The 12,149-nt window shown below is 42.4% G+C and overlaps 1 protein-coding gene across 2 annotated transcripts in view; it reads right to left on the bottom strand.

The window, feature by feature from the left end:
- TMTC1 (transmembrane O-mannosyltransferase targeting cadherins 1) overlaps positions 1–12,149 on the bottom strand; it is a 147,000-nt gene that overhangs the window by 18,464 nt on the left and 116,387 nt on the right. For both annotated transcript variants that reach the window (XM_048934325.1, XM_048934326.1), the window contains exon 12: positions 1,920–2,063. In XM_048934325.1, coding sequence (XP_048790282.1) covers positions 1,920–2,063 — 144 coding nt within the window. The remainder of the gene's footprint in view (positions 1–1,919; positions 2,064–12,149) is intronic.

Raw genomic sequence — 12,149 nt, 5'->3', positions numbered from 1 at the left:
ACTGGTATCCACTGGGGGTAATGCCAGGGCAGACCCTGTACCAGTAAGCAGCCACCAGTACTGAGAACTTGGAGGAGATGAACTGACTGGCCACCCCTAGTAACGTGAGAACCTCTCTATTAAACTGATGAATGATAACTTGCCTCCGTGTACTTCCTTCAGGATTAGTAAACCTTATGCAGAAGTGCTGGTGCTTCTGCATTACACGTGTATGTGCTAATCCCTCACCAGGAATTCTACCTAAGCATAACATACAGCCATTTTCTGTTATAATTAATACCTTCAGTGCGTTCAGATGCAACAGGGCTGCTTTGGAAGCCTAAAAAAGTTTAGAAAATAGAAGTAAATAGGTGTGGGAAAAGGGGAGAGGGAATGTGAGAGGTTTGTTTTAAAGAGATCAGCAGAAATATCATACGCCTTTAACATATCGCAGTATGTGGCACCACAGAAGGATGCAGAGTACACACAACCTGATGTATCACACAGTGTCTTAAATATCACATCAGGAAGAAACATGACATATTGCACACAAAACAAACAGCAGTTCTAAGACAATTTCCCACAGGCCTCCTTTATGCTTTGCCAGCGCAACAAATCCAGTTTCTGCCCATCTGCTGGGTCATAAGAGCCCATCAGCTTGCCAGATTTAAGTGTTATTGACAGAAAATACCCCAGTGCTGCTTCTGCCTTTTGTCTTTCTGTATTAATATTTTATATTTAGAAAAAAAAATCACAGAGAATAGTAACTAAAATAAATGAGATGGATTAAGAAGACAATATATATTTTTAAACAGCATTGCCACCTAAGGCTAATTTCAATCAACCAAATATCACAAATAATACAGACTTTTCATTTATCTTGCAGTAAGGCCATCTTTACCTTTCTTGTGAGTATTTCCAGTAAAGCACTAACCTGCCTTCTACATAACTACTTATCTGCCATAGTCTAACCCCAAACCATCAGCAGTATTAGTCTGACCACTTCTCCATTACCAAATGTACCAGGCAGAGCTTCAGCAATCTACTTAATATCCTTCACATAAACTTCACACTCAAAGTGATGGAAGGCAAAGCAAGGCAAGGCAAGGCAAGGCAAGGCAAGGCAAGGCAAGGCAAGGCAAGGGAAAAACCCACAACACTATCATGTCAAAAAAAACAGCAGTGGGTTAACAGAGATTATTTTTATTTAATTGCACCTCTAGAAGTTTTTAACATAGTAGCAAAGCTTTTCTTGTAAATCTAAGTTCAGTCTTTAGAAATGGTTAGTCAAATTAATTTGCAAGATTATGATTGCTATTCTCCTTGTTAAAGGCTAATGCTCTAAATGACAACATATCAAATTAGGAGCTGATCAACTCATTTTCTTGCTCATTAGAGGAACCAGACAGGGATGTAAGCCAGCTTTCCCTTCAAACCCAGACCCACACCACCCCTGGAATTGGATGAACCTCCTCTTTTGCCTCATCAAGCACCTCAAAAGTTAGGTGCTTATATTGAAACTACACAGCAGACTTTCCAGTTACAGCTAACTAACAAGAAGGGGAACTTGCTCTGAGGGATCTGCTGGGTATGTGTTATTCATTAGATTTGCATCAAATGCCTGCCTTTGAACAACAGGGCTTGCTTCACTGGAAAGGTTTACACCTCTTCATTGAGATGGAAATCTCAGGTGACTGATTTGGATTTGCACTCCTCCTTTTTTGATGCCTAATTTGGAACAAGTAAATGCCCTCCAGCTGAAGCATCGCTGTAAACAGCACCTGAAGCGACCTGGCAGACAGCATAAGGACATCCAGACTAAGCCTTGTCCCCGTGCCAGCAGTAAGAACTAATGCCATTCCTTCACCAGTCAGCAGAAAACCCACTGTGGTGATGTGCACAGACAGAATCTGGATTTCCCAGGTCTGTGTACAACTTACTTGAGCAGATTGCCGAGATTGAAGAGAGCTCGATTGTGCTGAGGGTTTAACTGAAGGGCCCGTCTATAGTACTCCTTTGCCTCCACCACGTCTTTGGTCAGTGTTCCCAGGTTGTTGAGAGCACTTGCATGGCGAGGGTACAGTCTGGGGAAAAGGAAATATCAAGTTACACATGCTCATTAAGTGACACACAAAGCTCAAGTCACTTGTCCAGCCACCACTGCTGTTCGGCACTCGGTAATGGGATGGAAAGCTGGAAAATAACATCTTCCTTTCATTTGCTGCAGGTCCTGATGGCATCACGAGGAACCTTTACAACTCCCAGAGAGATTGTAAATCAGATCTTCTCCTACAGCTCCCTTATGCTTCCAGGGCAGAAGGGAACACTGAACAGCTTTGAAATGCTGTTTTACGCTCCAAGCAAAAGGCAGAGTGATCAGAGCAGCCTGGATGTTTTTATTCAAAACGCTTCTCAAACAAGCAAGAACCCTCAGTCACAAATATGTTTCCAATGGAAATATGTTTTGACATATACAGAAACCAACACAACACAGCTAAACTGATCCGTGGCTTTTTAAAAAATATCTGTTTCCCACAATAAAAGTGACATTAATAAAGGGCAAAGTGAAGCCTGAAATCAGCTGCTGAACCATGTTTTCAGGATGAAGCAAAATGATCAAAAAAACCTGTAAACAGACTGCATTATAATATGAATTCCCTGAGCTTCTAGCTGTATTTTATTTTTTATTTTTTACCACTTGGCTCTTCTTTCTTTTAACTGTTCAAAACAAAAACTTAAATCTGTTTCAGTTAAAACATTTCACATTGGGCCCAATGTATCTCTGTTAAAATTCCCTATGAATAAAAAAGCACACTGTGGTCCGCTCAGCTGCTTGTAAGCTTTTCAATGGAAAACTCCAGAGGTGAAAGTGATCCAGGGCCATTTGTATCACAGATGGATGAAAACTGAGGTTCATGATGATAATGAAGAAATATGAGAGAGATGTCCACAGAGATCCCGCACAAGCTGGGAGAATAGCTGGAAAGGAAGGTGCCCACAGACCCCATCCTGATGCTCGTTTTATTCATGATAGGGAGGAAGCAGATTAAGATGGCCAAGGCTTCGGTTTGAGGAGACCTAGCCTCAAATCCTGCTGCCAGTGCACATTTTCTATTTCAAGCCAGGACAAGTCATTTGGCATTTCTTTGCCTTAGGTCCCTGTTTGTAAAGTGTGGATAATAGCTTTGTAATTCATGGGAAAGAGATGTGGATAATGACATTAAAAATGGTTAGCTGTGACAGCTCAGGCACGAGGAAGGGCATTTAAAGGAAGCAGAGATTAAGATTATAATGTGGTCTAACTCTAAATTTTGAGAATGTTTTTAATCTAAGACTTTCCATGTTGGTTTTTTTCTTGCCTGGAGTTCCTCATTTTGTCAGTTCAGCCCTGGGATTTTCTGTACTTAAGTACCATGAATAATCTAGCATTTTATACACTGCTGCAACATTTGTATCAGTCATATTTTCATTCCACAGCATATAAGTGATTCTGGCAGGGCCTTATTTAGGGGTGAAGCCAGAAACACATGAGGAAACTCTGAGAATCAAAGAGGACGTGCACCAGGAACAAATTCGGGATGTTTCCTACAGCTAAACAAGAAAAAAGCCCTAAAACTCTTTTTCCACCCATCACTGAGCCTGGCAGACAAACATCGCACAGCCACATCATTGAGGACAGAGCATCCAAGGATGGAGCTGTGTACGTTTTATATAAACTCAGAGTATTATACAGACAAAGCGTAAGTGTAATAACCATCACTCATATCTAATGACTGCAGGCTCTGTCAACATTCCTCCTGTACAGATAAGTATCTTGTCTGTCAGAAGTAATCACTTCTCCTGATGCAAGCCTTCAGGTGCAGTTTTCATGTACAAGCCACCATCTGCACTATCTGCACAACATTCATCCACACTACCTGCATTCATGGCTTAAATGATTTTGGAAGAGGTCCTGAATTGGTCTTGTTACAGAGAAACAAAGAGAAGGTTAGCCAAAAAATAGCATCACTTTCCATCACTGAAGCTACCCAGCCAGTATGCAGCACTTGTGGATGTGAGAGGCTGCCTGTACTTGGCGAAGAGTCAGTAAAAGACAAAGTGATCAGTGGGCAGGGGCTGAATGTTACCCTAGCCCTAAACTCCACTGGCCAGCAAGGTTAAGGCTCCCTGGATGAAGAAGACTGGGGGAAAATTTCCACAGGAATGACCATGGAGCAATGGACAGGATCATACTTGCCTGCTTTTCACCACGTGGGATGCAGTTCTGTGTGATACCTCAGACACCATCTTGAGTAAAGAATGTTCTATCTGCCTTTTGGCAAATAATGAAAGGCTCAGTCTTGCTTCCTGCCTTTCCCACATGATTTTAACATTGCTTTCAACTAAAAGGTTTTGGTAGTTATATTTGATTCTTGTTTTCCATTTGGCTACGATAGAAGCCAAGCACCCCTGTTGCCAGTACTCATATAAAAAGAGCTCTTATATCTGACATGAAGTCCCTTGACACATAAGCGGCCAGAGGTATTTCAGACAATTCTCAGGAAATCCAGAAACAGATGAACATTCTACAAAAACTGATGGTTTTGTCCTCAAACTTTCGGAAATTAATTCTACTCTAGGCCTCTACTGCTCCGCATGACATTTTAGGCCCAGGAGATTTGCTTGCAATAATTTGCAGAGGAATGAAAAATCAAGATTAAAAAACAGCACTGATTTCACCTCTAAACTGTACAGTTCTGACCAACGGTTCCATAAATACATTTCTGAGCTCAGCGCTAAAGCCTCTTGACAGCAAATCATAGGATGCAGACACAACTCCATGTATCCTGGGCTCTATTTCTTATGTTTTACATTTATTCATTACATCTCACTGCCCTTTCCAAGAAATGTAAGTGAAAAAACAGAACCTCAACCAGCACAAATTGTCAGCTTAAGCCAGCTTAGCATCTGGCCTGAAGAAGTTATGACAGTTGCAATTTTACATATCTGAACAAATGTTGGGAGAAAAAATCTGAGCGTGGGGAGATAAGGCAGTGGTGCTGGGCTTTTCCACTAAGGTTCAGTTCTTTAAGTTTTTATTGGAATCTTATTTTAGATGGTGATACTGCACGATGCTCAACTGAGCTCAGCAGAGAGCATAACCAAGCCATAAGACAGCATCACCTAGAGTAAAGCAATCAGAGCCACTGCATGGCCCACCTTGAAACAGTTCCCAGGAGGGGCCCAGCACTAAGCTCAGACCAGGGTCTGATCCCAAAAGTCAGCTTGGGCTCAGCTACAATCTCTCAGATACTTGCAGGCCAATTCATACCAGCTGACCTCAGGGCTACAGAATGAGTCCCAGAGCCTTTTCCACGTATTAATATGGACGTTGACTTAAGGACTAATGGTCTACCCTGCCCTCTTCATGTGCACCCACTGCTTCTAATAGCAGCTTCCTAGGGATAAAACAGAGCAGAACAAAGCCTTGTGGCTGGATTCGCAGAACATCATAAAACTTGACCAGAGATAACTAATTAAAGCAACGTTTGGTGAAGAACTCTCAAAAGGTTTCTGCAAAATCTGCAGATATTCCATTTGCAAACTGTTTTGCTTCTTGCTGCACATGATCTATTATCTTCGTGAAAGAAGGGAGATAGACTTCTTTTCTTTCATTTTTATGCTCTTGCAAGGGCTGTGCTGTTTTTCAAGATTTTCCATATTGGCAATGATTTCTGATAACTACCTTGTTTACCTCAACTGAAAATTTTCTGATGCAAAGATTGTCTCTTACACACGTGTGCCTATTTCTTGGAAGAGTAAGAAATACCTTACCATGTGATATCATGGTAACGTGGTGTCTCTTCATTCCACAATAATAGCAGGACCCAGAACTTAGACCTTGTTTTACAAATAGCTGGGACACCAGCAAAAAAAATCAGCTGTTATAATGTATGTGGTGTTTTATAACTTCTTTTCAGAAAACAAAGCATTCTGCCTGGACACACACAGTGCTGTGTTTTCATTGCCACCACCATTGATAATAGTAACAGTCTGTAGGCAATATTCTTCTTGCTATGCATCTGATTAGGTAGAAATTCCACTAGGCTTCACCTAATCAAATGCAAGTGCTGCATTATTTATGAGAGAAAGCTGAATTTCATTAAATCTATTCTACAAGAAGCAGTTCATGTAAAAAAAATCAATTTCTCCTTTCTTTTAGAAATCAGAGTTATTTTCTCTAGAAAACTTGCATTCATAGGTAATTATAATAGAAGTCTTGAAACAGCAGTTACTTTGAAAAAAAAAAAAGAAAAAGAAATCAACCCCATATATTTTAAAGCATATTTTAAATCAGACTGGGATTTCAATTCTGAAGAGAAGACAAGTGGGATGTTTCCTTGTTGCAGAATGAATAATTCAAATGATTCCTCCAGTGCTGCATCTGCAATTGTCAGAATAAATTTAAGCAGCTTCTCCTTTAACTACTACAGGTATACAGTGCACAAGAACTCCTGTTAATAATTATCCTCACTTCTTTTAGGCTAGCAGAATTCCCTCTAATACTATGGAACAAAAGCATTATTGACTTGCACAGTCAAGAGACTTCTAGTCTCATAAGATGATACCAGGCATAAAAAATATACAATCATCAAAATGCTGACGACCACTTTTGCTTTTTAATTAATGCTGTTATTATGTAAACGTTTGCTAAAAAAAATAAACTGAAGGGTTTTGTTTGGCAATATATTTATACTACAAGAGATCCCCCCCAAAAAGAGAAAGGGAGCGAGTTTGTTGTCATGGATACAACCTATAATCCACTAAGAATTTTAATTCTTTTAGTTCAGATGTAGAGAGACCACTTAAACCCTTGGCAAGCTCTGCTCACAGATCTGCCTTATACAGCCCTTGGTCTGGTGCCAGAGTATTAAGGGGGCAAAAAGCATTAGCCTGACAATTCCCCACTCACTCTTGGAGTGTTACAGGGCTTTTGCACAGCCAACACTAGACAGGAGTAGAAAGCAAAAGGGATGGAGCCACTCTAAGGCACTCTAAGCCACTCTAAGTTCTTCAGGGAAATGACCACAAACAGCACAGAATAGGTTCCACTGACAGCTCTGAGTGTCTAGCAGCACAAAGGGGGCTGCTGAAAGCCATCCAGAGCCATCTCTTAGAGCTGGGACACCCATGGGATGTCACCATTTCTTGGTGGCTTTCCCTGACACCCCAACTACCTAAGACAAGCATGTCAAAACCTCCCAGTGAGCTGGGACATTAGTCAGACTGTTATAAAAGCCATAAACAACATGGGACATAACTAACCTAATAGCCATGCCCTAACAGCAGCAGAAAAGAAAAATCCACCTGTATCTCCTTGTATGATACTTGAAGAGGCTCTGCACATATTCTTTTCTGCTAGAGAAAAAAAATGAGCAACTGGTTGAACTGGAGAGATATAGCATGCCTGTTTTTGTTACCATATCTTTTAACTAAATAATCATAGAATCACTGAAGTCGCAAGAGATCACTAAAATCATCAAGGCCAACCACAACTATCCCCATCATGACCACTAAACCACGTCCCTCAGTGCCACACCAACGTGGTTCTCAAACACTTCCAGGGATGGTGACTCCACCACCCCTCTGGGCGGCCTGTTCCAATGCATCACGACTCTTTTTGAGACAATTTTTTTCCATATATCCAACCTGAACCTCCCTTGGCTCAATTTAAGGCCATAAACTCTCATCCTATCATTAGTTATCTAGGAGAAAAGGCCAACTGTCTTGTGTTCATGTCAAGCACACAGAGCATGCTCTACCTTTGGAGCAGCTGTGATCCAATATCACTGATGTGCCACTCTGGGCAAACCACCGGTGTTACCTCATCTTGGCCAGAGGATGCTGTGTTTTCTCACCCGTTCTTCAAGATGCTGGACACTGTCTGGCTGCCACTCATCATCCTTCCAGTGCCTATATGACCCTGCCACAGTGCTCTACTGGCACAGACTGGCTGTAGCCAAACTAAGGGAGCAATCAGGCTTTAATTACCCCACCCCTACTGCTGGCAGCACGGCAACTTGTTTTTATGACACGTTTTGCCCCATTTTAATATTTATAGCAATATATTTTATTGGCATCATTTTGCCAACAGAAGAAGGTTACATCAATAATATTACATCTGCCTCAAATTTTTATACCACTCACTTAATATTTATTCCTATACACCCAATTTTCCAATTTGAATATTACATCACGCTCATTTTCACGTGTTTACTTAGGTTCTCCATAAAGTTCTGTGTAAGGTTGATTTAAAAGCTGATGCAATACAGAGAGCAGCCATCCTACAGGGAATAACCCCACACTGGCAACAAGTCAGGCCATGGCCTCATGACATCATGGCATCTTGGTCTGAAAGCTCTATGTGATGTAGGTCACAGAGCCAGACCTTATGTCATCCTCCAAAAGACCTTCAATTTGCAACATCTGAATTCCTTTTATAGACAGAGACAATTTTGCAATATTAAGCAGCGGCTTGTTTTCTCTTGAAGAGTTTTAATAGTTGCATCAATATTTCCTCAAAGTTAACACCCTTCAGCTTGGCAGATTTGTGGCAGGCAGGCAGATTTTTTTTTTAAACCTGGAAATCCTGTTGAAAGTCAGGCAAGTGAGAGATCTAAGGCTTTTTGGTTCCTTTGAAAGCCTCAGGCATAATCTCCTTCACTGAAAGCATGACAAAGCAGTCACTGTACACGCACAGCCCTGATTGCTGCTATTACACCTCACCCATTTCTATACTACTCAGTGATGAGGCGGGCTGGACCAGCACATCACACAATGCTAGGAATGAGGCAGGGAGCAATCCTAACCTCATGGGGTTAAGCTCATGCAGTTCTCAGAGCATCTCTGAACCTCACCGGTGTGCTCCACCCCATGAGTAGTTCTGTGGGTCCCACCAGGGCCTTCACTGGCATTATGTGGACCGGCTCAGGCCCTGATGGAAACACCAAGATCATAACTTGATCCTTATGGGTCCTTTCCAACTCAGGATATTTTACAATTCTGTGACAACTGGTTTCAGAAGTGATGCTGCATGCAGTTAGCAATGGGGGTACGTGGAATGCCTACAGCTATTTCAGACACCCATTGGTTTGTCCCACTCACCATTGCTGAAGGGCAAGGGTCCCCCCTTTGCTCCCCCAGCCCACCTAACAAGCAGCACTAAGCATCTATAAACATACTTGGAGAGATGGTACTCGTCTCTACCATGGTTTCCCACATGGCCTTAGACAAATCTGCCTCATAAGTCCTCATGCTTTGTCAATAAAGCAACAGCAACCAAATGCCATTTTCCTGTATCACTGCCTCCCTGCTCAGAGTACCAGCTTTCTGCAGTGAAGGCAATCCCCAGCTCTGTTCAGAAATGGGTAAAACAGGGCCTCAATCTCAGCTGGGACCTCCAGATGCCAACTTGGTATAAATAGCAAGTGCTGAATGGCAGCCAAGGCTCAAGGAAAGGCAGGCTGGCCAGCCAGCCTGCCCTGTTTTCCTTGCCTGCAGAATGCTCCATCATCGAGGGAAAACTCGACAGGACACAGGCATCAAAACAAGAGGAATGGATATAATCTGTAAACTGATAAAAGCCACATGTATTCTTTGACCCCTATTTTAAAACATCACATTCAGAAGCATGACATTTTAAAACCAAGCCTGTAACACTTAAAAGAGTATTTCATTAAATTTTCAAACTTGGGTGGGGATGGAAGCTGAAATTTAGAGCTGAGGAGGAAAGAAAGGATTTTATGTCAATGTCACAGTTAAACATAAGTAAATAAAAGCCCCCTGCTAAACTCACATCTTTCCTGTGATTTGAGCCAACGAAAGGTTATCAAATAGGGCTGCCTGCTTCTGCTTTCATATAAAGAATTTATGTAGGATCCATGTAAGTCCTTAAAATCCCAGAAACCACTCAAGGCCAGCAAAGGACTAATAATTCAAGACATGCCTGCCTTATAGAGAGAGTAAACAGTACAGTCTTCTTCAAAGACCCCACAGAAACCAGATCAACATCACAGCAAACAGGAGACAGCAAGTTCGGATAAATTCTTCAACCAAGCATTTACATGAGGGTACAGAACAACATACATTGTACCTAAGCAGATGGGACAGAATCACACCTGTCATCTGTTTAAACCTGTCCAACTTTAGATTGGACATTAGGCAGAAATTCGTTAATCAGACGGTGGTGAGGCCTTGGCACAGCTGCCCAGAGAAGCTGTTCGTGCTCCATCTCTGGAGGAACTTAGGCCAGGTTGGATGGGAGGCCCTGGGCAGCCGGAACTGCTGGGTGGCAGCCTTGCACACAGCAAGGGATTGGGGCTGGGTGGGCTTTGAGGGCCCTTCCAATCCACATCATTCTGTCATGCTTTGATCTCCACTGTTTCCTCAAAGCGCGCCCTATGCTAGCTCTGAAATGGCTGGGGATTGCCTCAGCCATTGATGTAAGCTGGAGCAGCCTCATTCCAGCATTTCCCACATTGCTTGAAGGGTCAAATTCGTGATGATGAGGAGAGCACTTCACTCTTACCTACCAGGGCTTCACAAAAAGCCTCAAGACTATCCCAGTAGACACTTGCTGGGAACCAATTTTCCTGCTGCCCATTGATAAAGACCAGAGAAGCCAAATCTCTCATGATTTGTACAGCAATAACCACTGCTGTACAGCTATCTGGCTGTTCTCTGAGACAAATGTGGTCTCAAAGTTTCAATAAGGGCAAAGGCAGCTGGCTAGCAGAAAAGAAACAGTGCAGGAACTAAGAGTAATTAGCCCTTGGATTTGACATTCTTGTTTGCAAAAAGTAAAAAGTGCAGTAGAAACTGCATAGTTCACGTAAAAACGGAAACATATCTCATCTTAATAAGTCAAAAGCTTTGCAGCTTCATTAGGAAAGTGTTTTCCATTCTCCAGATTTTTAGCCTCAATATCAAGTGCATTCGCTTCCCTGGAAACAGTCCGAGCTACACACCATGTATGAGGAATGTTCCACAGCCATGGTCACAGATGACGGGAGCTCTTCTCTGAGGAGATGCTATTGAGAAGATAGCAAGTCCTTGTATTACAGTGTAGAAGGGCTTGTACCCATGACAGAAGCCACAGCTTAGGAAGTGACTCAGAATGCAGATGCCTATGATGAGGCGGAGCCAGTCAGCTCCCATTCCAGAAGGAACATCCAGCTTCCATTGCTGCCAGTGCAGTGATACACGTAATGCCTGTGCTTGAGGCCTCATGGTCACACTTACACTACTCTGGTTTTGAGCAAATACACCCTGATTAGCATTTCATCAACAAAAGGCAGAACACTTGAGCAAACACAGGGTACACCCCAAAATAGGCATGGAGTAGTGTTAAACAGGTTAAAAAATAAATTACAGTGGCTGAAGTAATTTGGCCATCATCTCATGCACTGTTACAAAGGCCATTATGCTCTGATTCAAATTACCAGGCAGCCTTTTAATCGTCAATTATTATTAAATCACTCGACAGGTTTGTCTCGCTTCAGGACAGCCGCCACATACATATACAAGAGCACCAATACGCCAAAAGCACATCTTGATGAGGCATGATTTAGAAGAATACTACACAAAGATGCTCCTGACAGCTTGGACGTGACCTGTCTCAGGCCTATAAAATCCATTAAAGGAGGGCATTGTGTTAACTCTCTCTGAAGATGTTCCACCAATGCCTAACCAGAGGGCTTGCTCCAAGGGCCTGACCTAAGGAATCCAAGTGTCAGAAGAGCACCCGATGCTTTGGGAGCAAACACAGCTCCAGCAGTCACAGCAAAGCAGCACTGCACATTTTTGACTCCCTGTAAAAACAGGCTAACAAATGGTGCTGGTATTTTAATTCTTTCCAGAAATAAATCACAGATGGTATCCAAGGCCACCTGCAGTCGACACTGAGAGGCATTTCCAAGGCACACGCATGCATCAAGGACCATACGAACACTGTTTTCTTACTGCATGGAGAGTGCAATTTAACCAAATTTAAACAACCCCAGACAGTGCTGATGTAAGATATATGAAAAGCCAGTGGGTAGACGTGGGGGAAAGCTTAGCAAGAAACCTGAGTCTCCCTTATAGCATTAGAGTTTTACTTCTAAAGTGGAGTGGGGAGAAAAGGCAGCCTA

This window comes from Lagopus muta, chromosome 1, assembly GCF_023343835.1.
Source record: "Lagopus muta isolate bLagMut1 chromosome 1, bLagMut1 primary, whole genome shotgun sequence".
In the NCBI taxonomy this organism is placed as follows: domain Eukaryota; kingdom Metazoa; phylum Chordata; class Aves; order Galliformes; family Phasianidae; genus Lagopus; species Lagopus muta.
The sequence above is the reverse complement of the archived record's forward strand: the minus strand, read 5'-3'. Positions and strand labels throughout refer to the sequence as shown.